Raw genomic sequence first — 27,387 nt, 5'->3', positions numbered from 1 at the left:
CTAATTGCTGTGACTTAGATTGATTAGCAGCTGAGGTGACTAAAAAGTGTAAAGGTCTTTGACAAGTCAAATCCAAGGAGCCGGAGGAATTTTTTTTTTTTTTTTTAATCGAGAGTGGGTACTTATTTAGATGACAATCATATTTCAAAGAATAGGTCAGCACACTGGGATATTTAATAGCAGCAATTCTCACCTGTATGTGCAGGCTTGAACTGTCACACCAAGTTGTGACATAGCTCTCACTTTGGGCAGCTAGGAGTGATCTTAGGGTTTTCAGTCATCTTCTGAGGCACAAAACATCTGTTTAGGGCAGAGGTCAATTTTCTGTAACTGCAGCAGGAGGGACTAAGTATTGGTGGAATTCAGTGCTGCCTAGCTGACAGCTTCCCAAAACAATAAAAATGATAAAGAAAACTGGTTGTAAATGCCAGCTTATGTGTTATGACTCTAAAATAAAGCCTATTCCTCTGTATTTGTTGAAAATTGAGCTTTTTCAAGACCATGGTCTGAAGATGCAGTGAAGATACACCCTGATGAGTAATATTACTATTTTTGGCCTGCAAATATCAGCCTAACAGTACCTCTGCGAGACAAGTGGTTTGGGAGCACAAAATCCTAAAAATCCCTAAAACTCATCGCTAAAAAAAAAGTCTTTAAGTATTGACTTGATCTTGAAATAGTTCTTTTTAAACTGACTGAAACTGAAAGCGGTATCTAATTTATGGCACAAAAGCATCTTCAAGTTATTTATCGTATTTGTAAGGAAGGGCAGTTGACATGGCACAACTGCATTCCCTATGTGATGAAGACGTGGCTAAACAACCAGTTGCTTTGCAGTATGTTATTCCTTATGTAGTGACATCAGAGCTAGTTCAGACTCAGAGTATATTCCTGAATGAAATAACAATTAAAAATGCTATTTTGTCCAAAATTGGAAAGAATGAAGAGTATTTCAAAATTTACTACAAAACATTTTTTTTTAGGATTCAAATAATCTCTGAAAACATTGTTCTTTCATCTCAGTATGACTTTACTTTATTTATTCCATATTCTAGTTATTATAAATGAAACATTTAAATCTTAGAAATACTTCAGGCTGTATTTAATTTTTTGATTATTTCTCCTAGACTTTTGAATTCATTGGTCTGTTTATACGCTTGATTTCCTAGATTCTAATTCTTTTGTGGAAAGCTGCTTCCACTGACATTTTAAAAAAACTTACACTATTTTATCTTATAAAATATATTATTAAAAAATGAGCAGCTACCGAAATCTCAGGCCACAGTCTCATCTGATAAAGGTTTCCAGTTGTGACTCATTACCCAATTCTTACGAAAACATCTCAGTGCTTTCCGTATAACACATTTCAAGAAGTGCATTGGCTTTGGGTAACCGCACGGTTGGGATGTGGGGTGCCACTTGGCAGCCAGTCTGATTTTGTACAAAGTGGCCTCTTATCTCCTGGTGTTATCACAGCCTGGCAATCTCTGACCTCTGGACAATGGATTGACGTGACACACGGATGAAAAATATCTGTCTTAGCTCAATACGGGCTGAAAAAATCATTGGGAAAGGCTATCCCCTGTTCGCTGCCCGAGACTTCCAGATGGTGCCTGAGCAGGCTTTCAGGCAGAAGGAAATTAAGTCCTTATGTCCTCAGAGAGCTCAGTGACACCAAGGAGCTCCTGCTCGGTTGAGCAGCCGGTTTTTTAACATGCAGATTTATCTCCTCGCGTTTCAAGAGGCTTTAGAGGTTGCCACCGTGGTCACCCCTCAGCGGGCAGCGCCTCAGCGAGGCCCCCTCAGGCTCCTGCTCATAGCCAAGCCACTGGTAGTATTTCCCCAGCCTTCTCTGATATTGGTACCCAAAAATAATCACAACGTTTAAAATAAAAACTCAAAAGCAGGTTTCGGTGTGTTTTTTTATTATTATTATTATTTTTTATTTTTTAAAGGTTGTTACGCTTCTCCTCCCGACGCCTAGGAAGCTCAAGCTGAGCAGGAGCTCAGCCCTCCCCCACCTTCCTTCTCGGGGATACCGGGCCGGGGGCAGCCCCCAGCCCCTCTGGGGACAACCGGGGTCGGGGTGGGGGTCCCCGGGGACCCTCCTGGGACCCTGCCGGTGCTGAGAGGAGCCGAGCGGCCCAGCCCGGCCGGCAGCGAGGGGGCCGGGCGGAGGCAGGGCCGCCTGCCCCAGCCCCCGCCTCTCTCCTCCCCGCGGCCCGTTCATCCCAGCCCCTTCCTCTGCGCTGCTTCTCCTCCTCCTCCTCCTCCTCCTCCTCCTCCTCCTCCTCCTCCTCCTCCTCCTTCTCCTTCTTCTTCCCCGGCCCGGCCGCCCGCACGCCGGCAGCGGGGAGGGCCGTGCCCGCCGCAGCCATGGCTGCCGAGGGGGTGGACGAGCGCTCCCCGCTGCTCTCGGCGCCCAGCTCCGGCAATGTCACCCCCACCGCGCCGCCCTACCTGCCGGACACCAGCCCCCGAGGTAAGGCGGGGACGGCCCCGGGGACACGGCCTGGGTGGGTTGGTGGCAGGGGTGGAGGGGGACCGGGGTCGGGTCCCCCCCATTTTGGCCCCGAGCCCCCCGCAGTGCCCCGGGGGAGGTGGGGGGACCCCCGCTCAGTAACGCCGTGTGGGCCGGGTAGGCCGTGGGCTGAGCCGGATTGGGTTCCCTAAAAAAAATAATTAAAAAAAAAAAAAGGCAATAATAAACGCTTACAGTCGCAGAGCAGGTCCGGACCAGTCTGCCTCATAACCACCTCGCAGGTCGGAGCTTGCGAGGTAATTGTGGGACTTTGGTTTTCCCATTAATTAGGAGCTGGATTAAGTCAAAGATGCTTAGCGCGGAGTGCCTGGATTCAGCAGGGCGAGCTGCAGGGCGCTGACTGGGGGAGGCACGGCATTAAGGCGTCCAGGCAGGGCAAATACAGCACCCAAATCGCTGTTTCATCCCTGGCCATCGTCTGAGTGCTTCAGCAGATGGGTTTGTGCCCTGGCAGCCGGGTACGGTGGGAAGGTAGCCCACTGCAGCGTGGTGGTCCATGCCCACGATCACTGGGATGTCCTTGCAAACTCGTTTCAAGGCCATAGTTGGTTGGGGCTTTATTCTTAAACAGATCCGGCTATCATAGCTACGAATCTGCAACCTGGACTTAAAATGATGTGGTATTAACTTTCTTCTGCAGACTTACAGAAATCATCTTGTTGATCGATGTTGAATGTTTAGCAACCAGGTGAAAAGTCTTACCTATGAAGCTTAATGTGACTTGTAAGCCTTCAGTTTTAATATATGTTTTTGTCCACTTAAACGTTTCACAGCAGAAATCAAGGAAAACAAAGCTGACACTGAAGACTGAATAAGATTAGTGTAGCTTTACTGGCCTTTGAAATGTAAGATTACAGTCCTGCTGTCACTGGCTCCAGTGTGTTGGCTATTTCTCAAGGGTTTTTATATAATTGTATAGATCTATTGCATATGTATGTAACTAGAATGCTACAAGTGAGCACGTATGCTTTTTTGAATAATATTTAAACAAGTGGCCAGCTAGGCCTCTTTGGCTTGATATGAACGTGTACTTCAGTTAGTGCTGTGACTGGTTAACTTCCATTTGCACAAAGAAGTACCAAACTGAAAAACAAGAGAGATTTTTTTTAATTTATTTATTATTTTTGCAATGAAGTTGTGTAGGATTGCCATCATCCCTGAAGTTTTGTAGTTTAAAAATTCTAGACATCCACTGTAGTTTGAAGTCTCCTTACTCAATGTTTTTGTTCTTAGGAATCCTTGTTACTTTTGTATACGTTTCAATCTATTAAAAAATAAAAAAAAGCTTTTATATACTTGAAAAGTGCTGAAAACGTATCAGATCAGTGACTCATGTTTAAACTTGGGTTAAAATGTGTGACCTAGGAATAAACTGGACCCCACGTGCACATTTTGGTTAGTACCCCTGCCCTGCTGTGTCTGTAACTGCTGTTAACTAATTTGGCAGCAGTGGCTGGGTGTGGTACTTGAGATAAGCGGCTTGTTCTCAGCGAGGAGGGCCTGTAAAGCTTTCTTTAAATACCAAACTTGGAGTAAGTTTAGAATCTCTGGTTTAATCAGTTCACAAGCAACTGGACCTAGTACCACTTGATATATGTATGTACACAAATACGTACACACATTCCATTTTATAAAACTTGAAGAAAAACATCTGCAAAGCAAAATTTTGCAAAGGGGTCACTTGGACCAAGTAGCCCTAGTTCCCTTGCTTTATACTTGCGTGCACCAGTTACCCTTAGAGAAAGAAGCTCCATAGGTGAGCCAGCTAAAGAGCCTTCTTAGCTAACAGGCAGTCTTTATCTCTTTTTCTAGCACAAGCAGGGTGAAGAAGCATCCTCATGGGGAAATAGTTTGTTTTTAAAGCCTGTCTGCAGTGCTTCCTTTCTTGACACTACCAGAACATCATGGAGCTTGAGAGGTAGAGGAAGGAGGAAGAAGCCCTCAGTGCCCAAAACCACCACCTGAATGTACGCTAATAGATTTATCCCCATACTTGTAATTAATCTGCTGTGCCCAATATGTAATCCCGAGCTTTAAATTAGAGAGCCTGTGGTTTCATAGTAGTCTCCTCTTCCCTCGTAGGGCTGAGCTGAGACCCAGCTGACCCTTTTCAGCGTAAGCTGGTGGGTGGTTGGGCGCTTGAGTCCTGGACATGGCCTGTTCCTGCCCATGGCAGCAAGAAAGAAAAAATCTTTTAGATGTGGGAACAGGGTTTAAGAAACTTTTCACGTGGACAAAGGCAGGGACCATCAGCTCTGCATCCTGTAGTAGAGTAATTATTATGTTACTCAGCTTTTTTTTTTTTTTTTTTCCCCAGTTGTCTTGATTTTTTCAGGCTTTTTCAGTCCTTAACTACCAGTCCCTGACATAGGTCACTAACTTTTTACCTCCACCCCCTCCCAAGTCAGCATAAAGCATCTGTATTTAAAAAACAACCCCTCCAAAAACAACAAACTCACTTCTATTTGACCAAGGTAAGCTGCAAGCAGTTCCTAGTGGCTTCTGCCTTTTGGAATATCAAAAGAGGAAAGTGCCCAAGTACAGGAATCTTCTAAGGATGAATATGCGTTTTCTTCCATTGCATCTCTCTGTCCTGTGAGGGTGATGGGAGAATTGTAAGTTAGAGTAGGCTGTACTGCATGGCAGGGTGCTCTGCTACTTGTGCTGATCTAATTGCTGTTGGTTTATTATTTTTTTAGAAGAAAAAAATGGTAACATAGCAATAAACTAGAATGTCAGTAGCAGAATACTGACATTCAGTATCTCATTAGATGCATTCTGAAATATCAGCAAGTATGTGAAATTTGTCTACCAACCATTCACATCCAGCATAGCGGACCTTCATGAACTGTTCCTTTAGATGTTAGCCTGTAATTTAAGCTGCCAAAGAGGAGAAAAAACAGAGACAAAAGTCATACCAAGTACATATGTTAATATGATTTGAAAGTGGCTAGCATTTTTATTAAGGGATAATGAGCAGAAAGCTGAGACAAGACAGTTCCTTTGTTTTCCTTTTTAGCTTCCTCCCCCCCACACACACACTGTATTTCTCTTTACACTAGCACTTTGCTATTTTTCTTTTATGAGCTTTTCCAAGTGCAATTCTTTAAACACGAAGGTTGCAGTGCCAAGATACCTCCAGCTTTCTGCTCTGTAGCAAATGTTACTTGCTGCAGCACCACCCTGAAAAGCAGCCATTATTTGCTTGCTATTGTAAATCTGCTGAGACAGCAGGACAGGAGTGAAGAGGCTGCTTACCTGGAAGCCAAGCAGCTCCAGTATGAGGCTGGAAAAGTTGTCTCGGTGCTTGCATGCGTTATCTGACCAACTTCCAAAATCCAAAGAGTTGTTGCTTACAAAGAGGGTATAGAATCTTGCAAATACCTGGAAGAGTATAGTTGCAGATTCTTAAAGTATTCCAGGATCACAGAAAGCTGGAAGGCTTGGGGATATTCCTTTTTTTTTCCTCCACTTTCTAGTACACTTGTTTGCCTCTTACCTCTGCCCCACTGCCAGGAGTTGAAAACTACCTCACTGTAAATGGAGAGAGCCAAGCAAAGAAGGCCTGCAACCTGTTTGTTGCTTTACAGGAGTGACCTGGCAGCTGGGACTGAACTGTAATTTCTTGACAGAGTTTGGAGAAGGTGCCTTTTCCTTGTTTTGTCTCCTTTTTTATTGTAGCCAGGGAGCATACCAGTTGCTGGCTGCAGAAGCAGTCAGGGAGCCTGCTTATGGCTAACAAGCCCCTTGCAGCAACCTTAACTTGAAGACTCACAGCTAAGATGCTGCTCTTCCAGTTGTCTAAATTTCAGAACTGTTTTCTGCATTTCTTATAATCTAGGGGGCTTGAGATTGTTTCTGGTTGGCAAAGTATGTTTGCTTTATTTTATAGGTTGATATTTTTTGTTGTTGTTATTTCGCTTTTGTGTTTTGTTTTCCTGTTTTTGTGTTTTGTACCTTGCTATATCTTTTTCCCTGTATGTGGCAGTCTCGTACTGAAAATCCACTATCACGGTATTGCAAAATAAAGCTGCTCTTAAAATTTTTCAACTGTGTGCTGTAATTTCCCAGAAACAGAAAAGAAATCAGAAGAACATTCTGTTACCTGATATTTCTTTAAGGATGCTGGGTTCTGCAGCCACGATATCAAAGCTGAAGGTGTGAAGTTCCCTATCTCAAGTCGTGGAGCATCAGTCTGTGCGATTACAGCAGGATTGCATTGCTGCATATAAGTGAATTTTGTGTCTCATCTGAAGTAATTCAAGCATGCTGGATGCTATTCTGAGATCCTTGAGATGTCCACCTGTCTCTGGCAAGAGTTAAAATGAAGTGCTGGGCTGGATTGTTTGTGGACCAGGTAGCAAAGAGAGCATGGAACAATGAAGATGCTGTAAAGCTTTGTGATGGTGTTTTGGATCTTAAGGACAGATGGAATCTCTTAAATCCACCCAGTTTGCAACAATGATGTTAAATTAGAGTCCAGGAGGGATGTGTGCCTCCTTACAGGCTTAAATTTAATGCTTGGGCTTGTCAGTTGTGATAGTAGCCTGTGATTTACCTCCACTTCAGCAGATACTGCTTTGTTTATAAGCTGAAAGACAGCTAATCTCTCATTACTTCTGTGAAGACTTCAATGGCTGGTTGGATGTAATCCTGAAATAATTTATTGATGTCCAAGGCTACAGGGAATTACAAATTAATATTCAAAAAAAGTTAACTATGAACTACTAAATATGCGTGTTCCGTATTTGTTTACCTGAAGAACCCTGAACTTGATGAAATAAAACCTGTTACATGCCAAATAACCGTGGTAGTAGGCTTGTGAGAGTTTGTTATGTGGAATTGTTTTCATTCCAAGGATTCTTAAACCGAGAAGGATCCTGAGCTTTTTCTCCCTGGTTTGTTGTGGGCTCGGGAGCTGAAATTGGCTCTTCCACAGAAACACAAGGCTTCTGTGTTCTCTGTTGTGTTACTCTGTTTTAAGTGACTAAAAACCCCCTTGTACATTCATACTTTGGCTTTTGGTCAACAAAACTATCTGGAGCCCTTGAAAGCAGAAGCTCTTAAGGTTCAGTTCATCTATTTTCAAGGTGTTCTTTTGTTGGACCTCAAAAAAGGAGCATTTTCCATCCAGGAGATGGCCTGGTCTCTTGTAGGATATGCTATGTATGCCCTCACCTTTTCTTTTTTAAATGCTGGGAGTCCACTGTTAATTATGCCAAGTATACACCGAGTGTTAAGCTAGTTGGGGCTAAATACCTTGATCTTTTCGTTTCCATATTTTTTCCTCTTTAACAGGACTCTTATTTTTACCCATCTGTGATGATTTATGGTGGTTTTGTGTTACTGATATGCTTTATGTAGAGCTGTGAGTGATGTACTGTTACACAGAATTTGGGGAAAGTAAACATATTTGTCTGATGTTTATACTAATCGTTGACTTCCATGTTTTTTTTTCCCTTTAATTCATTTTTTCCTTGAGGCTGTGGCTGTTAGAGACCGTATTTGCCATCTGTTTTAGGATCCCGTTTGATTTTTCACCTGAGATTTCGTGATCTCTTGCAGCAGAGCTTCCACCTCCATATACTGCCATTGCAAGTCCAGACGCCAGTGGTGTTCCTGTAATTAACTGCCGCGTGTGCCAGTCGCTAATCAATTTGGATGGCAAGCTACACCAACATGTGGTTAAGTGCACAGTGTGCAATGAAGCTACGGTAAAAAAAATGATTTTGAGCATTTTCTTTCTGTGGAGGGAAGCGGTGGGAAGCTGAACAGTGTCACTCGTAGAATTCACATCCTCACCTACAAAGGGTGAGCCTCAGGCTGACATCCCTGCTGATGCCCTGTCAGTGCAACCCACTGCTAGTGTAACTAGGGTGCAAGTTCAAGGGTTGCTGGTATAACTAGCAGCTAGAACAAACCTTCACATGCTGTCTGACCACCTCAGCAGGGTGTCATTCAGAGGCAGGGGACAAAAAGCAAAGGTTTTGTTTAAGTAATTACTCCTCCATAAGGAAGGGTAAAATGTTTTCTGAAATGGTTTTTAGTGGGATGAAGACTTCAATTATTTTTAGACTGGAAGAAACAAAGTAACTAACCCACACTTTTCCCTGGATTTGTGTTTTCTTCCTGAAGTTCTACTCGGTCAATTTGTTAGCATGCTAACAAACCACTATACAACAATTTTGAAACATAGAAATTAGAGGTTCTGCTCCACTTACTGTAGTGATCACAGGCCTTTTTGCTCCTCCTTCTCTTTTCTTAATGCTTTTGAGCTTCTGCTTCTATTTTTTTTTTTCCCATCTGGTTTTAGTTTGGGGATCTGATACTGAGGCACTCCGGAGCTACTGGGGGCATTTGCTTGCAAAATGCTGGATTATATTTATTTTAGAAAAAGCACTTTAAATTATACCCAGAAAAAAAAAAAAAAGACGCCTTAAATCTGTAGGAAAACTTTTTTTTTCCACTTTTAAAAGCAAGAGTAGAGAACCTGCCAGTAATACTCACTCTCCCTGCCAATATATAATGTTGCAGGCCACAGTATTGTCCAGGTTTTGAGACTTGTGATTTTCAGTATGAAAGAGATCCAGAAACTCGACTGCCAGGTTTGAAGAAGATGAGTTCAATACACTTCAAAATAATATGACAGTTCAGCTAAGTCTGCATATTCTGTTAGCAACTGAGAGCCAGACTTTTGATCCTTTCACTTTTAAATAAAGCCATTAAACCAGGCAAAGAGGATTTCTGGATATGTTGATGTTACTTTTAAAAAAAAAAAACACAACAACATACCACTACTTCAGTTCATTTCTCTTTTTTAAATATGAGCTTAAGACTTGTGTTCTTTATTGCTAAAATACGAATGCTTTTTTCCATTAGTTTGCGGAATTTCTTTTTACTGGAAATGTCCTTGTGTGGAATTTTCACTTCTTCCTCTTTTGGGGGGGAGGGAGGTAGAGGAAACTTTTGATTTTTTTTTCTTGACTCACAAGTTTCCATCTATAAGAGGAACTGTATTCTGTTAAGAATAAACTGCTAAGAAGATCTTGTCAGTCTTAAGTTGTTCTGTTTTCTCGTACTTTTGAGATGAAGAAAGTGAATTGCTGTGACTTCTCATGTGTGTTCTGTGCTTTTTTTTTGTTTAGCCAATCAAAAACCCTCCTTCAGGGAAGAAGTATGTTAGATGTCAGTGTAATTGTCTTCTTATCTGTAAGGATACCTCTCGGAAGATAGGCTGTCCAAGACCAAACTGGTAAGAGTAACATCCATAATTTCCTGAAAAATTAATTATTGCAAATGCACAGGTTGCTTGCTTTGTCTAATTCAGAGTGGGGATTTCAGAATGAAACAGGAAAGGAAGTAGTAGGTTGGCTTCAGTCCTGCCCTCTTTTCTGTTACACTGAGCTTTCAATCTCTTCTTAGCCCTCAACTTTAATTTACATATTTTTTAGAACAGAAACGAGTGTGATTTCCATAGTGGGCATTCTTACTGTTGAGCTTACAGTGTTAAAGATCCCACTGAGGTAGGAGTGTTTCTTTTTCAAATGTTGCAGCCCAAATAGGAGAAACTGAAATGAAAGCTGGGTCTGCAGATACTTGAATAGAGACTACCACACTGAGTGCCCTAGTTACCAGTCTGTTGTCTCTTCTGGTTTTGAATCATAGTTTGAAACCTGGGGGATGAGGGGGAGGATTTTTATTTTTTATTTTTTTTTTTTTTTGATTACTATGGTATTAGGGAAAACCAATAACATTGGGAATCTTTTTGTAGGGGGAGAAGTGTTCATGGGAAACTTCGGTCATAATACATCATACATGTGGTAAACAGGTTGAAGCAGAAGGTCTCCAATTTTATTAAAATACTTCTTGAAAGACTGCATCTCAGCAGTTTTCCTAAGATAGCCTATGTATTTGTCTTATTAAAAGACGAGTAAAATTGGAGTAGTTTGAAGCAAAGAGTTGGGGAGTATGCTGTAAATGGAAGGCTCTAGTCTGAAGGGAGGCCATCCAGCCGATGATGTTGGTTGCATAAGTGTAGATAAGATGTAGTACAAATTAAATAATATTTTCATTTTTCCCTTTTTGTTTTTTGTTTTTTTTTTTTTTTCACGGTATGAAGTCTGATCCTTGTTTTGCTTTTTGTTTCTTAATGTGGGTACTGTCATTTTGGATGACAAATTGTGTAATTAAGTTGGAAATGCGCTGAACATAAAAGCAAATGCTTACGAACTAATTTTTTCCTTCAGGTGAAATAATTGTGTATAGTCAAAATAGGGTGTTTTTCCTCTAATTCACTCAATTTGAACAGTGTTTTTACCTGCTGATGTTGACTTGTTTATCAGTAGTGTGGGTAGAAGCAGAATCTGACTTGGGAAGAAGAGTTAGATTATGAAAGAGCAGGGACTCTTTCAACATGTTTCACATAGGCATGTACCTTCCATTTCACAGGCTTGCTCAGCCTAGTTATTAAGACTTCTTTTTCCTGAGGAGTGTTTCTACCATCATATGACAAGTCTTTGATCTGTACAGGGTTCTGGCTTGTGTAGCTGATAGTGAAAGAATGTTTTTGAAATTGAATGAAGACACCTTAGAGAAAAAACAAAATGTGGTCCATAATCTCTTTAAAAAAACAAAACACTATTGTAGCTTAAAAGTATAACATATTTGGTAGTGACTGACTGAACTAATTGCTTCAGTGCATCATCCTTTTGCCTGCTTAATTACGTGTACATTTAATGTTCTTAACACAGTAGACGCATCATTACTCTTGGTCCAGTAATGCTGATCCCAGAAGAGCAGCCAGCTCAGCCTGCCTTGCCAGTTCAACCAGATGGAACTAGAGTGGTGTGTGGGCACTGTGGAAATACATTCCTTGTAAGTAAAGCACCAGATTCTCCTCACCAAAACATGGTATTGCTCAGGCTATTGTAAGCACTTCTAAGAACGTATTGTCTCACTCTGTGGCATCTTTGAGGAACTAAAGCTTCTTCTGTGCTCATATTGCTGTGGATATCTAGACTGTATTGGTTAATCTTTGCATTTCAAGAAAATGTGTATTGGTTTTCCTGTGCATGCATGGGTAAAGCCCAAAGTCACTGTTTCCACTCAGTGGTACAAGAGTTGACAGTGCTGGAAGAGGAAGTTACACTTACTGGGTTCTGTTTGGATTCTCAATGATGGCTATGTTCTGCTGTGGCTAAGATGGCATAGTTTCTGCCTTTTCTGCATGGGACCCTGAACTCTGTTGATTATAGATAGTACTAAACCATTAATCTGTCTGTCAGTTGTTAATGATGTGGAGATTATGGCTTATATCCAAGGCTGAAAGTTTCTCCTGCTCTTGTAGTGGAAGGATGCAGAATACTCTTTTGTTGCAAAGGCATTTTTTTCTTTTATATGAATAAGGGTCTGCTGTACTTGAATTTTGAGTTGGGAACAGTCTCTGCGATGCATTAAGTAAGGTTTAGCTTTATTACCTAGCAGTGCTGAAATGTGTGTCAGTTTTCTTTGTTATGGGAAATGGCTAAGATCAGTGATACAGCTGAATGACCTGTATTTATCACTGGAGTGTTGTGCTCCTGAAACAAAGGACTGTAAGATATGTAAGGGCCAGAGAATACTCGAGTGCGTTTCATGAAAGGAAAAGGGAAGCTTAGAAGGTGGCACTGCATGTTGTACTGTATTAGCAGAGAGGGAAAGTGATAGGTTCTGTAATGGAATAGCCGTGTTCCTTCAAATCCTTGCATCAGGCTTATGGTTCAGTGGGGTGTGTAGTAACGTCTTAATTACTATGGTAGGTGAAGAATGCAAGGAGCAAGAGATGGCTCTTAGTGTTTTTTTAAAGGGGAAATAAGAATTTGGTTGGGAATTTACAAGTAATGTAGTATGGGAGAAACCATTAGATGCTTGAGAAATTCTTTCTAGAAACATATATATTTAATCCTATTATAAGCCCTACTGAAGAAGTCTATAGTTAGAGATAGCTGGAGTGGGTTTTCTGTTTGCTTTTATTTCTTTTAAATGCAAGTCTGCATGTGAACTTATTTTTAATATTATATTATTACTAATTAACGTTACTAACAGAAAATTACTGGACCTGTGGAAGAGAGGCTTTTTTTTTTTTTTGAAGGTATTTTTTTTAAGGTATTTTTTTTTGAAGGTATTTTTTTTATTACCACCTTACGTACTTGCATAAACACTGTAGTCTGATACAAAGTCATAATTTTATTTTGTAATGTAGTTATATTGTTTAGCAGTGTTTTAAAACTGCATAGGCAAAAGTAATGCTGTAAAAGAGTTATGGTATTAAATTTTATTTTGTTAACAGGAAAAAAAAAATCTCCATGGTTTAATCATGTTTTTTTTGTTGTTTTTTTTTTTTAATTAGTCAGAGTCACTGAAGTAAAAATCTCATTAGTAAGTTGCTGGCCTAACTTTGGATGCTCTCATAAGCATGGGGTTTTTATTTTAGCCCCATTTTCTTTCTGTGCAGAGAGACCAAGTAAACTTGGTAGTTTACACCTTGAACTACTTTAGGTGAAATTCTTCTGTGAACAGTTAGGATAGCATAAGAAAAAAAAAACAAAAAAAAAAAACAAGAGGCTAGTATTGTGCATAACTACCAGATTAGGCCTTAAAAAGCTAAGGTCTCTGATTGGGAATTTGTGCATGTGACTTCAGATCTGATGGTTGCTTTAATGAACTGCATAACTTTGAAATTCATAGTCCTACCTGCCAGTAAGACTGGTTTACACAGTGTTTTAAAAAGAAGCCCTCAAAATCATTAAAAATACGAGGCTTGTGTTCTCTTACGAGAAGCATGAAATAAACATTTTTACTTTATACGGCTTTCCCACTTTTCTTTGCTTCAGTCTTTTTCTGTTACTAAGTTTAAGGTTCTACAAATGAACATTTTTCATTAGGAAAAATCAAATTAGTTGGGGTTGGGAGTGAGCAGGGAAGCAAAACATAGTAGCAGTGCTTTAGGAAACCTGGAAATTTGAGTTTTGTGAGGGTATATCTGTACGTTGGCATCTCTACACTGTAAAGCAAATACGTAACACTAGATGCACCTCTCAGCAACTCCATAAGGTACCTCCTTTGATTCACTTGGCAGTAAGATCATTAAAATTGTATTTATATATATTATAAAAACTTTCTGTATAAAGAGAGAAATGTTATATATGTATATAATTTTAATATAAACTTTTTATGTATATAAACTTTATATATAAATGTAGTAGACAGGCAAAGCTAGAATGCCTGGGATGAGAAAGGCAAATTGCCAGTTGCTTTTTCTGTGTTGTCTTGTAAGAGTATCAACTTACCACCTTTCAAAGAGGTTATTTTTGTTATTAAAAAAAAGCATAATTATGGGCTGCTCCCTCATACCACGTGCGTACTGTTCATTTTAGCTTATTAAAAGCACGCTATGCAGTTTCTCAACTGGGAAAATATATTAACACTGAAGTGATGGTGTAGCTGAACTATGATAGTTAGTTGCATTTTGTTCACCAGATTTTTTTTTCTTGGATAACCTGATAGGAGCCTTATTTGTGTTAAAGTTTCCACTGTTTCTGGCAGATTTCAAAGTTGGACGTGTAGATAAAGTGGTAGAATAGAAATGGAGGGCAAGACAAGAGTTTAACCATTGTGCTAAATCTCAGTTTGATCTGGTTTGGGCGTTTCTGAGAGCTTGTGGACTTGTTCTGTGGCTGAGTTATTGCTCCTGCCAGCAGTAAGTCACTCCCTGCATCCCTCTGCCAGGGGATCTGCTGCTGATTTGTAGCCATCAGGGGGCTGAGCTGCATTTGGAAATGGTGGCAGGTGGGAGTGGGGGGCCTGTCCCCCCATCCGCCTGTGACCTTTCTGCTTCCAGAGACCCTTGAAGGTCGGAGCAGGCTGCATAAGGCACAGGCTGGGGGATAAGCACTGTGCTCTGTCAATTTGGTTTGGTAAAACTAATCAAATACAAAAATAGTCTGAAATAATTTAATTACCAAAAAAAAAAAATAGAAAAAAATTAAATGTTTTAATGTTTTAAAGAATTTAAATTTGCATAAGTATCTTGCTTTCCTAAGGGAATCTTGGGGTGGCACTGGAGTTGAGTGAGGTGCTTTTTTGACAGAAACACCTGTATGTGCTTATATAGCTGTGTAAGTCAATTAAAAAGCCACACTCACTCACTTTGTCTTGTACTGAATGCATTGAGAACTAATCCAGGCTCAGAAGGTAAAAAGTTTTTTAATATTCTTGTAATTCTTCCACCTGATGTCTCTCATTTTTATCCCCAGTTGAAATGTGTAAGAGATCTCTATAATTGTCTCCTAATTGGCAATTTGGGTAATCATTTATTGTGTTTCAGTTGGAGGGGGAGCAGTTTATATTGCTAATTTTCATGTATCTAAACTCAAGTTTTATTAACACCATGAAACAGTGTTAGGTACTCCTAAGCACTCGGACATGTCCATTAAAATACCAGCTATAAGTGTAACTTAAGCTACTTGTAAACACACCAAAACTCCAAGAATTAAGACACGTTAAAATGACCTTTTCCTACTCTGATAATGTGATCTGAATTCTTGTAGTTTGAATGTTGACACGTTTTTTGTTCTTTCTATGAGTATGTCCTGTGTGTGCAGAAAGCATCATAAAAGTTAGTGCTTCTGGTACTTCCAGGTAAATTGAAAGGAAAACAGAATATAAATGCTTTTGAAGCTCAAATGCATTTCAGTTTATATCCATTAATGATTATGGTTAATAATTAATACGGAATCTTAAATAAAACCATAGAAAGATCATTAATGAATAACTTTGGAAATACAGTTGCCTACTCTGGAATAAAACAGTAAACAGAAGTGAAGTTGAATTACAGGTATGCAAAATGAAAGCCCTGGATTTAGACTGGCTTCTATTTCTGGAACTGCAGTTTAAGTAGCTGAAAAACCATCGCTGAAGAGGCCTGGTGCTATCTCTGGTGCTGACCACTGCACGTTACCCACTGTCACTGAGGACACCTAAGGGAAATTAGAGTAGTTTTTGCCATGGATGCATGTAAATAATCAACTTCTCCCACATTCCTGCCAGAGGAATTAGCTTTAATGCTCATAAGATGAGATGCTCAGGTGGGAGCAGAACTACAGAACCTTTCATTTTATCCTTTTAAGGGATCAAACCGAACTGTGTTAAATCAGTTTGGCTGAGTCCTTGCCTTGTCCAGAACCAGGGGGAAAATCAGTGGAGAATTTTCCCCATTAGAAGTAATTAAAACTGAGGGATAGAGGCAGGAAAATGTACAGTAAGCATTATGAACCAGATCCTTGCTCACAGAAAAACCTACTGGTACCAGTTAGGCATTATGGGCTACATCCTCTGTTTGCTTGCAGAGAAGATTGTAAATTTGTTCTCGGTGCTGTGCTGTAGCCAGGTCCCATGTTCTCTGGGGCCTGTGTGTATGGGCTCTGATTTTGATTTGTGTTTGTAGCAGTTAAAATAATACGATTTGCTTCAGTGGACTGACTCCTGATTTCTCACAGAGATAAGGAGGATCTGAATGGAGGCTTCAGTATCCTGGGCAATAGCTTCTAGGTGCTAGCAATTTGCAGTGTGACTCTTGCATGAATTATGAGGGGAGGGGAGAACTATGCTTAACAAGGGAACTGTGCTAACTACCTCCAGTTGGGAAAGGCAGCAGGGAAGAGCTGTAATTACACTATAAATATTTACAGAGTGAAGAGGGATGGTATCCTCTTGTTCGAGGCAAACATCTTTGAAATGGCTGCTTAATACTCATACTACCACAGAGTACAGTGTAAGAAATATTGCTGGTTTTGAACAGGTACATGACTGCATCCTTTGGTGGGCGTAGTGCTAGGTGTTACTTCTGCTAAGGCTGTTCCCAGGGAGACTTTAGTTTGTGCATGGAAGGCTGTGACTGTACGATGCATGGATTTATGTATCACCTTTTAAAGATGTTATCTTAAGTAGTCAATAGCCTTCTTAATTTCATTTGTGTAAAACTTATATTTTAGAAAATAAGTGTCCTTGTTCTTTAATCTTTCAATGTTTAATTCAGTCTTCCCAAGTGATGCAATGGTTGGGGAAAGATGGGAAAATGAATCTATCGGTAATTATGCCAAAGAAAACACATTTATTTTGATTCAGGGTATGTTCGTAGACTTGGAAGAGAAAAAAAACTGTATTAATATTTTGTTGCCCATACTGTGCCTGTGGTTGAAACCACATTACGTCAAGTGAATCTTGTAATGCTAAGACGAGTCATGGGAAATTTTCACATGGAAATCGTAATCCTATGTTGCCACTGACAAAAGGGCACCCCATTTACGGAGGAAAGCAAGAAACAAGTCAAAGAAAGCCTGAGAAGCAAAAATGTTTTCACAGTGACGTTTAGCATGAAGTAAAACAAACATTTTCTCAGGCCAGTTTTTCAACCTTTTTATTTTTTCTTTTTACAGTGGATGGAACTGAGGTTTAACACGCTAGCAAAATGCCCGCACTGCAAAAAAATGTAAGTTTTCTGAAAGCAAGGTTGCACAGTCTATCTTTAAAATAAGTTGCCAGTTTCTTCCATAGAAGTCGTCGGAGTAAAGTCTGTTTGTCATGCTGATTATTTTTGCCATGTTCATACGAATTTCAAGGCTCAGCAGCATGTTACATTCACATGAATTTTCCACTGTATGTATGAGTCGGTAACTTCTAACAAATCCAACCTGCGTTTATTAAAGTGCTCTGGTTGAATTGTCAGAGGTAAAAATAAGCTGCTAACAATAGACAGAAATGGGTTGCTAAAATTAACGGAGGCTAGGATTTCTTCGTCTTGTCTTTTTTTCTTTCATCCTTGAAATTTTCCTGCTTCATGCAGTTAATCAGGTAACGCGTTTAAAAGTAGAATTTGAATTGTCTTATTGTGAATGACTGAAAGGAAATAAGCTTGTCTTAATTTCAAAGAGGCTTTACTGATTTCATAAACTCAACAACTACCTTACGTTAAGCATCTTATTAAGTTTGTGAGTTTAATATTTATAAACTGGAATAACTAGTCTACTTTTTTTGCTATTACTTCAGTAAGAGGGAAGTATTCCTTGTGAGTGAAAAATTAGAAGATGAGAGCTATAAAATGGCTTGGTTTTATTTGGCTTTTGTTTTCTTCGTTTTTTTTTGTTTTTTTTTCTGAAGATTTGTTTTGCCATTTTTAGGAGAGGATGGCATTGGATTGGTATATATGGATTATTAGGTTGAAATAGTGTTGATCTTAAATGTTACAGTACCAACATTAAACTTGTATGGAATGTCAACCATAGTGTGTGGAATACAACTTGAAGATCTTACTTCAGAGGCTTCCTTATCCTGCCGATTTATTTACAAACTTGCCTTCCTTTGATAGGGAAGTCCAAGTTCCAGTTAAAGGAGCAAATATATTGGGAACAGAGAACTGCAGTTGTGTTAAAGGGAAACTAGCAGGTCCCTTAGGAAACAGGAGGCTTAGAATAAATGTACTTCAGCTGTTGGCATAGCTCGGACTTCAGAAGTGATAAAAATCTTTTAGCAGAGTATTTGATAGCGAAGTCTTTGTAGTGGTATGTGTGACCTCAGGGGTGTAAGTGATTGGGTATGGAACAGTGCATGTGTTTGAGTTTGCTGAGGTCAAATAAACTCAGGCTCTTGATGAGATATTACTTTGCAGGTTTTTTGTTTGTTTTTACTGGCTGCAGTCACATTCAGTTTTTTCCTTTTCAGGGCTGGGGGAAGGGCTGATACTTTGTAGGGTTTGTTTGTTTGTTTTTGAACTAGTTGCAGTTAATGTTTTATTTTTTTTATCACTTAACACTTGACAGTTAACCTCATGCCATCTTTCTTTCTAGACTGTCCTTAAGTACAGAATAATTAATCTGCTGTTTAACGTTTGGGGCTGTTGCTGTTGGGAAGTTTTTTTTTTTCCTCTTCCCAAAAGTTACACCATGTGATCTCTTGGCCTGCCTGCTGTTGATTTATATTACTTGGATTTTAAAAAATAGCTGGAGTCAAAGATCCCTTAGCATTTTGTCTTCAAAGTGCAAAGCATGTTGTGTGTATGTAATAAAACTGGACTATCTCTGCAGTGCAGCCTGGGAAAGTGACAGCGTAAGCAGCAGCTGAGTTGCAGAATACAAAACAGATTTTAACAAATCACTTTATCTGTCCATGAACTGAGGATGCAAATCATTAAATACTGTAATTTAACTTTGAATGGATTGCTTGGTCTCTTCCCGCCTTTGCGATGTGATGGCCAGGAGCTCTGCACTTCCAGCAGCATAAACACTTCTAATGCATGGATTTAGGGCACAGCATAGGTGAGGCAGAACTTTGAGCCATGGTGATGGAATAAACAACCGCAGTGACCTGCTGCTTTCTCTCAGCCCTTTGTCCAAGGTCACTGTATCTGTAGCCAGGTACACAGAAGGGAACCTGGGGTGTTGCCAACTAGTGCAAAACTTTCTTCATTAGTAGCTGACGGGTCAGGTGCAAAAGTGCTTGTTTCTTCTGTTGAACCAGTTGTGGATTGTCACTTAAAGCAAGGATAGTATAGATTGAAACAAAAGGCACCTCAAATACTGCAACAGTAAGGCTTCCAAGAAGATATCTGTTGAGAATGAAATTCTCAAATACTCTTTGTGACTTCTTCCACAAATTTACACTGCAGTGAATCTCTGCAAATGGCTTTTGAAAAAGGAAAAAAAATAAAGAGAAAAAAAATTGTTAGGAAATGTAGGAAATGAGCTGTGATGCAGGTTATAATCACTTTTTTGTTAACCGACCAAATCTTTTTGGAGATGGATTACAAAGCTGCTGATGCCAATGTGGGTGAGCTGTTTGTGGAAGTCATGGCAACATGCACATTACCTACTGCATCAGGACAAACAAAGGTAGTTCCTGAGGAAGTTGTTGCCATAGGTTTTTATTTTATCATATAGACGATGACCTGAGAGCAGGGTGCTAAAGTGTTTCTTTCACTGTTGTAGTGTTGTGTGTTTCAAAATACCCGTTGTTTTGTCAGCCTGTTCTCCCACCTCCCCACAGAAAAGGAACCCACGTTGATTTTGCTATCTTTTTGCCTCCATAAAGCCTGCAGGACCTTTAAGCAAGAGAGGGGTTGGGATTCTGGCATTATTGCAGCCTCTAGTTCCAGCAGTGCTTTTCACCTTCAAAATACTGGCATTTTGATCTTGCCTCTTAAAAACACTCCTAAAGGCACATCTGAAATCGTGGTAATAACTCCTATTATTTGGAACATAAAGAGGCCCTCTGTTCTTTTCTGGGCCACTTCTTTAATAGACTCGGTCCCTTGTGGTTTTCTGCTTGTTACCACCTGGTGCTTAATTGGCTTTGGTGTCTCCTGTACCTGCTACTGCTGCCTGAAGATCTGCAGGTGCCTCTGCTTCCTGAGCAGTAGCTTTTGTAAGACAGGATTCTAGATTAACAGAATGGTTTGGGTTGGAAGGGACCTTAAAGCCCACCCAGTTCCAGCCCCCTGCCATGGACAGGGACACCTCCCACCAGCCCAGGTTGCCCAAAGCCCCATCCAGCCTGGCCTTGAGCACCTCCAGGGATGGGGCATCCACAGCTTCTCTGGACAGGTGGACTGCTGCCTTCTTGATGGTTTTGTGGTGTCTTCACCCTCTTTAGTCACACAATGAAAACAGCTTCTGCTATTGAAAAATGTTGTTTTGACCCTAGTTTTGTTATTTCTGAAGGTGACTGTCAAACCTAGTGCAGTTTGTAGGTTTTGGGATATGGTTCAGCTTTCTGTATTAAAATTAGATCGTATGATTGTGTGTCTAATTTGAGGTAGGTAGAATGAAACTTTAATACTTAGAGTGGCCCAGTGACTAGTATCACTGAAAACTAAATTCCTAATTTATCAGGATTGCTAAATATTCCCATGTTTATTATGTGATGTTAGAAATGTAATATTTGTACTTCAACTTTCGGTAGGAGGGAAAAAATGCAGTTAAAATTAAATGAAGACTTTTTACTTTTCTTCCATCATTTGAGGACATTTCTCCCTCACCTTTTTTTTTATGGGTAGTAGGGGGCAAAGCTTGAGAGAAATATGGATGGAGAATAAACATGGCACCTTCACTATTATGATTACAAAAACAGGATCATAAGTCAGACAGCTCTGAAAGTGAAGGTTTCTCTCCTAGAATGAACTTTCCCTGTGAAATATGGAGTGCAGTAAATATCATGCATGTTTTAGGTGTGTTAACCATGATGTTTCTACCAGCTTGCTGGCTAGTTACTACAGATTTTAAGTTATCCAGCTCCATAATGGAAATCACTTTGAGCATTGAGCTGGCAAGTTCTGCAGGAGGAAGGAACCTACAACCAATTTGGCAAGCTCAGTGCTCATCAACTCAATTTTTAGACACTTGACTCCCTTTTACACAGCTTCTGGTTGGTTTTGTTTTCCTTCAGCAGCTTGAAATCAGACAACACATTCCTCCTCTAGAATGGCTGTGGAAGTATTTAAGGAGGTTTGGGGGAACTGTGTGTGTATGTCTGTGTTAAGATTTGTCTCTTGCTGATAGTGACCGTTAACCAGTGATCAGGGTGAGGGAATTTCCACTTGGGGAAATAGCAATACCTATGTGCAACCCTTGCCTTACAAGATGAAGCTCAACCTGTGTGCACTAGTTCGAGTTTTTTCCCTATTTTTTTTTTTTCCCTGGGGCATTTTAGAAATTCCTTGTAGAGGAATAAAATTGGAGTAAAGCTGCTTAAGTCACTCTATTTGAAGGCTTTCTAAGGTGAATGCTTTAAAAAATGCTAGTCACATGCAAAGCATATGAGGCCTTACTATGTGGTTAAGTAATTGGAGCCAGAAATTTGGTCAGTCATATGATGGATGCGCTACTTTAGTCCAGCAGGGCTTTCTTCTGTTATATGTTTATCTCAAATATGTTGAACCATCATGAGATGAAAATGACTTTCTCTTGCATCTTTGAACACAGTACAAGAATCCCAGTATTTCCAAAGGCATGCCAATCTCCCAGAGTGGGAGCAAGTACTTTAATGATGATGATATACTTCAGGTTGCTTTGAAACTACCTCAAAGACAGATCATAAATGTTACATGAAAGCATCTCAATCTGTTTGGCTTCTTCAGTTCTCTGTATTTCAAGGGAATCAAGTAATATTCCTCATTACTGTAGCTATATGTGATTGGAAATGCTTGACCAATAATCCTTAAGTCAACCAATGCTGAGCTTCTAGCCAAAACTTTCTAACCTGTAGTGAAGAATCTAACATTTTATTAGCATTTTATATTCAATTTAGCTGAAGCACTATAATAGTTTGTTTAATGCAGTAGGCAGAGACTGCTGTCTCTCTTGGAGTTTGTAGCCTAGATGATGAGTGACAGAACTTCCCAAGGATTTATTTAACTTGGTTGCCAGCAGTGGTTTGCACAGCTAATTTAGCTTGCAGCAGAACTAAAAGAAAATTGGTAAGCAAAAATATCTTGTCAGATTTTTACAGTTACTACAACTGACTTAAATGTCTAAGGAATTCCTCGTGCTGAAAAGTTTTTGTCATGTTTCTGACTAAAACAGTTGGGGGGGAGGTTGTTTTGTCTGTGTGTTCATTTTTGCTCTTCAAGAAATGGGGTAGTGTTTAGCCAATTCACAATACTGAGTGAAATATTCCAGTAAATAAATTGTGCAGGTTGTTATTGTTCAGACGTTTAGGGGCAGCAGAACTGATTTCCTGGTGCTTAGATGCAGTGGATATTAGAGATGTGTATTGATGTATTAAAAGACTAAAAAGTGTCTTACAACCTACACTGAAGCTTCAAAGCAAATTTAAGGGTTTTGCAATCCAAAGACTACTCAAGATTCTTACCTGGGTGCACTGTGAATCCTGGATGTGGATGCATACAAACCATAGGTGTGTTACTACTCTTTGTTGCAAGTATCTAGATATTGAGATGTTTTTCTTTTGTGCATCTTCATTTATTGTGCTTCTTTAAACAAATGTAGACTGTCCTTCACTGTTTGATAAAATTGTAGAATTGCCCTTCAATTCCATAAACTCAAAATGGTGTATACGTATTGCCATTCTCTCCCCTCCTCCCCTCCTTTTAGACTGAAGATACTTTTGTGTGGTTCTCTTTGAATTTAATGTGCCATTTATTTTCTAACAGTTCTTCTGTTGGAAGTGCGCTGCCTCGGAGACGTTGCTGTGCATATATTACAATTGGCATGATATGCATCTTCATTGGAGTTGGATTAACTGTGAGTGATGTACTGCTTTATGCTTGCAATGGTGCAGAGGAGCTCCCTGGATTTGAGCAAGACCTCTTAAATTTGTGTATTTTTGTCATCTCTGTTAAAACCATGGACTTAATCATCTGAGTTAGCTAGAGAAATGAAATGTTCCTAAAAGATCTTCACTCACTTTGAGATTATTTTCCTCCTGGTGTTAAATTGGACTTTTCATCTTTCTATGAAAAATAATTTTACTTCTTTTTAGAAATACCAGAACATCTTGATCTCGCTAGGGCTCTTAAAGCTTCTAGGTTTCCAGAAATACATATTGTTGCATAGCCAGGAATATAAGTCTCACTGCAGTGGAGGGGAGTGAGCCTCCAAAAGAGTTAGAACTTGTACAAATTATAAAGGAAAATACATGTTTCTAAGGAGTAAAACCAGATAATAAGCTATTTACAAGTAACTTACAAATAAAAGTAACAAATTGTATTTACAATATAAATATTTACAGAAGACTCATGCTGCTATTATTCTATTATTTAGAAAACTGTCTGGCTTGCTTCATGCTGAAATATCTAGTAGTGATTATTAGAGCCACCTTTTTACCCCGTAGTCACAAAAATAAATATTGGGAAATGCCATTAGTTGGATTCATGTGTGATTCTCTCTATACCTCTAACTTGTGTTACAACCTGATAACTTATGTGTGTGAGCGTAAATGAGTTTTGAAGGATTTTTCCATTTTTTTTCCTACTAAAAACAGTTACAGCCAGAAATAAATATTTTTTTTTTTTTTTTGACAACCTTACTGAATTTGGTCAAAATGTTTCCTCATGAGGTATGCCCAAGAGGCTTGGCTTATGCAGTCTCCATCCTTGGAAATTTTTGGGACCCAACCAAATTAGAACCCTGAGCAATTTGGCTGACCCTGCTTTGATCAAGAAGTTGGACTAGAGACCTCTTGATGTCCCTTCCAAGCTCATGATCACAATCCAATTTTATGACCATAAAATTGAGCTAATAAAATATTTGATTGATCCTTAACAAAGTGAAAAAGATGCTGAAATACTTTTTAATACTGTTTCATCCCTGAAGAGCGGGTAGTGCTATGTTTCACACTGTTTATTTTTCTTTTTTTTCAGGTTGGTACGCAAGATTTCGCCAGGAGATATCATGCAACATATGTTTCTTGGGCTATTGCTTATCTCTTAGGTTTAATCTGCCTCATCCGAGCCTGCTACTGGGGAGCCATAAAAGTCAGTTATCCAGAGCACAGTTTTGCATAGAGAAATTGTTAGGTTATAGCAGATGAGCATCTAGTAATTCTGGATATTACATCTTGGACACTTTTAAATCTTTCCTGTAAGGATTCCATTCTGTTCAAAGTAGTTCTAAGACTGGGGGTCTCTAAGAACAAATGTTCATTGCACTACATAATATGCAACTAGTTTGTTTTGCTGCTAGATTCCCTAGCTCTGAATACTAAAGCTGTGTTTACATGTTCATAACTCTGTCTTTATAGGTGTTGAATTTTATTTCAACAGACAGTATTAAGTTTTACATTTCCTTTGTTATGTTAAAATCAGTCTGCCATTTTTCTAGATGATCAGTAAGAATTCAAAAGCGAGAGTGTTTATAAGTGTTTCTACAGTAGCTTCACATTTGTACTTAACGTTTTAACTAAAATTACATTAAAGTGGCTTGCTTTAAAACCTAAGCAATAAGCATTTTGCTTGAACTGCTTACTGTATCTTTTGCCTAAGATCATAGTGACCTTATTCAGGAAATGAAAGTTACGAGTGTACTTCAAAAGACTGTGACACTGTTGCTAGAGTGACATTTGTAAACACTGTATGCTTTGAGATTTTCAGGTAAAGAGATGCTCTTTTGGTAGTCCAATTAAATTTCCACTTATCCAGGATTGGATTTCAGTTAGGATAAAAGCTTTCTTCTCAAGGATCCTGGGACTTTGGTGGGTTTTTGTTTTTATGTTTTAACTGGCAAATCCTAAAAGCCATGCTCGGATTATGGAACTCCAGTTACTTGTGCAAGTTCCTTTACAGGGTCTAAGGGAAGCATTTCATATGACTTGTTTAGAAATACTCCAGCGTCATGTAGGTGACTATAAGGCGGTGATGGGTTGCCTCTTACTTTCCTTTGATCATGTCAGATTTTCCCTCTTTGGGAGAGTTATGCACGGGTCACTGCAAAGGGAGACACTGTAAATTCACATCTACTGCTGTAGTAAGAAAATGAGCATTACTTGGATCATTCCAAAGTAATTCAAAGTACATCTAGTCAATTTAGCACTGACTTAATAAGAGAATACGGAAACAGAAAGCTTTTTCTAATGATGTATTCACAAAGGATTGAGGGACCAGTTCTTGCACTGCTCATCTTTACAGTTTTAAACAAGTTTTTGCTAAATTCAGAAGGAATGTCCTGAGTAATTTAGACTGTAGTAATTTAGATAATGGGGTTGGATGAGTAAATTAATGTGGATGTTTCAGGGATACATGTAATTTAAATTATCTGTGTTTCTCCAAGGACAAAATGCTATTCAGATATGGATTTTGGAGCACAATAAATGTAAATGATCAAACTGTAAATGATCTGTCTTTGTATGATGCTAAATGTATAAAAGCAGTAGCTCAGGATTACATTGTACCTTTTACAAATAAACTAATAAAGAAATAAAGATTATTATTCAAACTTAATATATCTTGTTATTTATAAACAAAAATACAGAAGTGGAAGAATTCATTAATGATGTGTAGAAACAACATAGATATTGTGCAACAGGAGTGAGCTTTGCCTTTTTTCCAAATGGCAGCTTCAGGAATGTGAACAAGCTGCTGTTTTCCTCATGGTTTTGGTAGAATTTGGAGAAAATAAATAAGGGATGAGACCACTGTTGAGGTTAGTAAGGTTCTCCTTAGTCAATGGCTTATTGAGGGGAATATGGTAATGTACTCTGTGGATTACTGTGCTCCCTTGCATCTTAAACCTTTGAATACTTTTTTTCTGGTTGTATTTCAAAATACTGTACGCTACGTCCTGAAAAAAAGTAGATCAGGGTTGTACAGAAAATCACATACAGAAAATCATCCACTGTTCTTGTAACTTAAGAGGTTATAAAAAAAAAAAAAGAGCTGGCTATAATGTTAGATCAATGAATCATACTTTTTTCTCCCCTCTGTTAACCTGTGCTTTATTTCCTAGCTCATACTTCTCCTTTTTCTTCTCATTCACTTGAGTGGAAGGGAATATATATGGACAGCATAATTTATTTGTGCTATTGTCTTGATGCAGACAAAGTATCTACTACAGTTTCCTTTTGCAGAATAAGCTGCTGTAGTTATTTCTATAAAAATATAAAATGTTGTCATTACATTTCAACCACTTGCTGGTACAGAAAAGTCATGATTTTAAAACACAAAGGCACTTGAATCTATTCCAGTTCCTGGTAACTTGTAAGCAGGCTTGTTTGCAGGCAGTCCTTGTCTTCTGTGCCAGATTACATCTCAGTTCATTAAACCTTCCTCTAAGCTTTAAACTTAAAGCATCCTGTCCTGTCCTTCAGGAAAAAGTTCAAGGTTTGTTTTTAATCACTAGTTTATTTTGTTGACTCTTAATGGTCTCTTCTGTGATGGTATTATTTTGTATTGGGTAGGGGAATTGGCATTCTGAACACAATGGAGGGCTCCTCTGGTTTCAGGTTTTATCTTTCCCCTTTTTGTTACTCTCCTTCCCACCCAAGAATTTTTATACAAACTGATTAAAAACTGTTCAGACCTTAAAAACCGTATTTTCTAATTATGAACCCACTATGAGCATCTTAATGGTTTTGTTTGAGTCCCTCATCAATGGTGAGATATCTTATTTTAAAAATAAAGACTAGAAGATAGCATTTCTGAAAGCATTTCGTGGTTTTTTTTTTTTTTTTTTTTTTTTTTTTTTTTTTTTTTTATTATCAGGAGATCTTTGACATCAGTAGCACGTTGAAAGGAGATAAAGGTTTCAAATCAGCCAGATAAGAAATTCATTCTGAAGTGCTTAGATAAGGTGCTGAAACAACCTTGGAGCCATTATTGTTGGAAACTGGGTGATGTGCAATATTTAATTTTTTTGTGGTCTTTCAAAGAGTGTATGTCTTCACACACAGAGGGCAAGACAAGGCAGCAGCTTACTATCAAATGTTAGAAAATCCCTGTAACTAACTATATGGACTTGAAAAAATAAATACTTGAGTAGCGGCAAAGATGAGTTGTCGTGTTAGATCAAGCTAACTGCCTTTCAAGGCAGGGCAAAAATATTGCACTGAATGCAGCATGCCCCCTAATCATCAGCAAGGCTTCTAAAAATATTTGTGAAATGTTCTTCTAAGGCAGCTTGTGAAGCACAGCAGTAAAATTATTCAAAATTGTGAAACTGGGGGGAGGTAGTTGGCATGTATTTGCCACTTAGAAATACTTAATGCTCTTGTGTAGTTTGTGTGTTCCTCACATAATGGGTTTCGTTTTTAGCTGGTGACAAAAAGCTGATGCAAACTGAAAGCAAGTTGACCAGTTGGATTCA

General features: G+C 39.1%; 1 protein-coding gene across 1 annotated transcript; it reads left to right on the top strand.

Annotated features, from left to right (window-relative positions):
• Positions 1–2,309: 2,309 nt before the first annotated feature.
• On the top strand, positions 2,310–25,526 carry PIP4P2 (phosphatidylinositol-4,5-bisphosphate 4-phosphatase 2). The gene is made up of 7 exons (XM_032182032.1): positions 2,310–2,482; positions 8,108–8,256; positions 9,688–9,794; positions 11,293–11,416; positions 17,017–17,069; positions 22,743–22,833; positions 23,952–25,526. Exons 1-7 carry the CDS (start codon positions 2,377–2,379, stop codon positions 24,093–24,095), a joined length of 774 nt encoding a protein of 257 aa, XP_032037923.1. The 5' UTR covers positions 2,310–2,376; the 3' UTR covers positions 24,096–25,526.
• Positions 25,527–27,387: the final 1,861 nt, after the last annotated feature.

This window comes from Aythya fuligula, chromosome 2 (genome assembly GCF_009819795.1).
Source record: "Aythya fuligula isolate bAytFul2 chromosome 2, bAytFul2.pri, whole genome shotgun sequence".
NCBI lineage: Eukaryota > Metazoa > Chordata > Aves > Anseriformes > Anatidae > Aythya > Aythya fuligula.
This window is presented reverse-complemented; position numbering and strand designations above follow the sequence as displayed.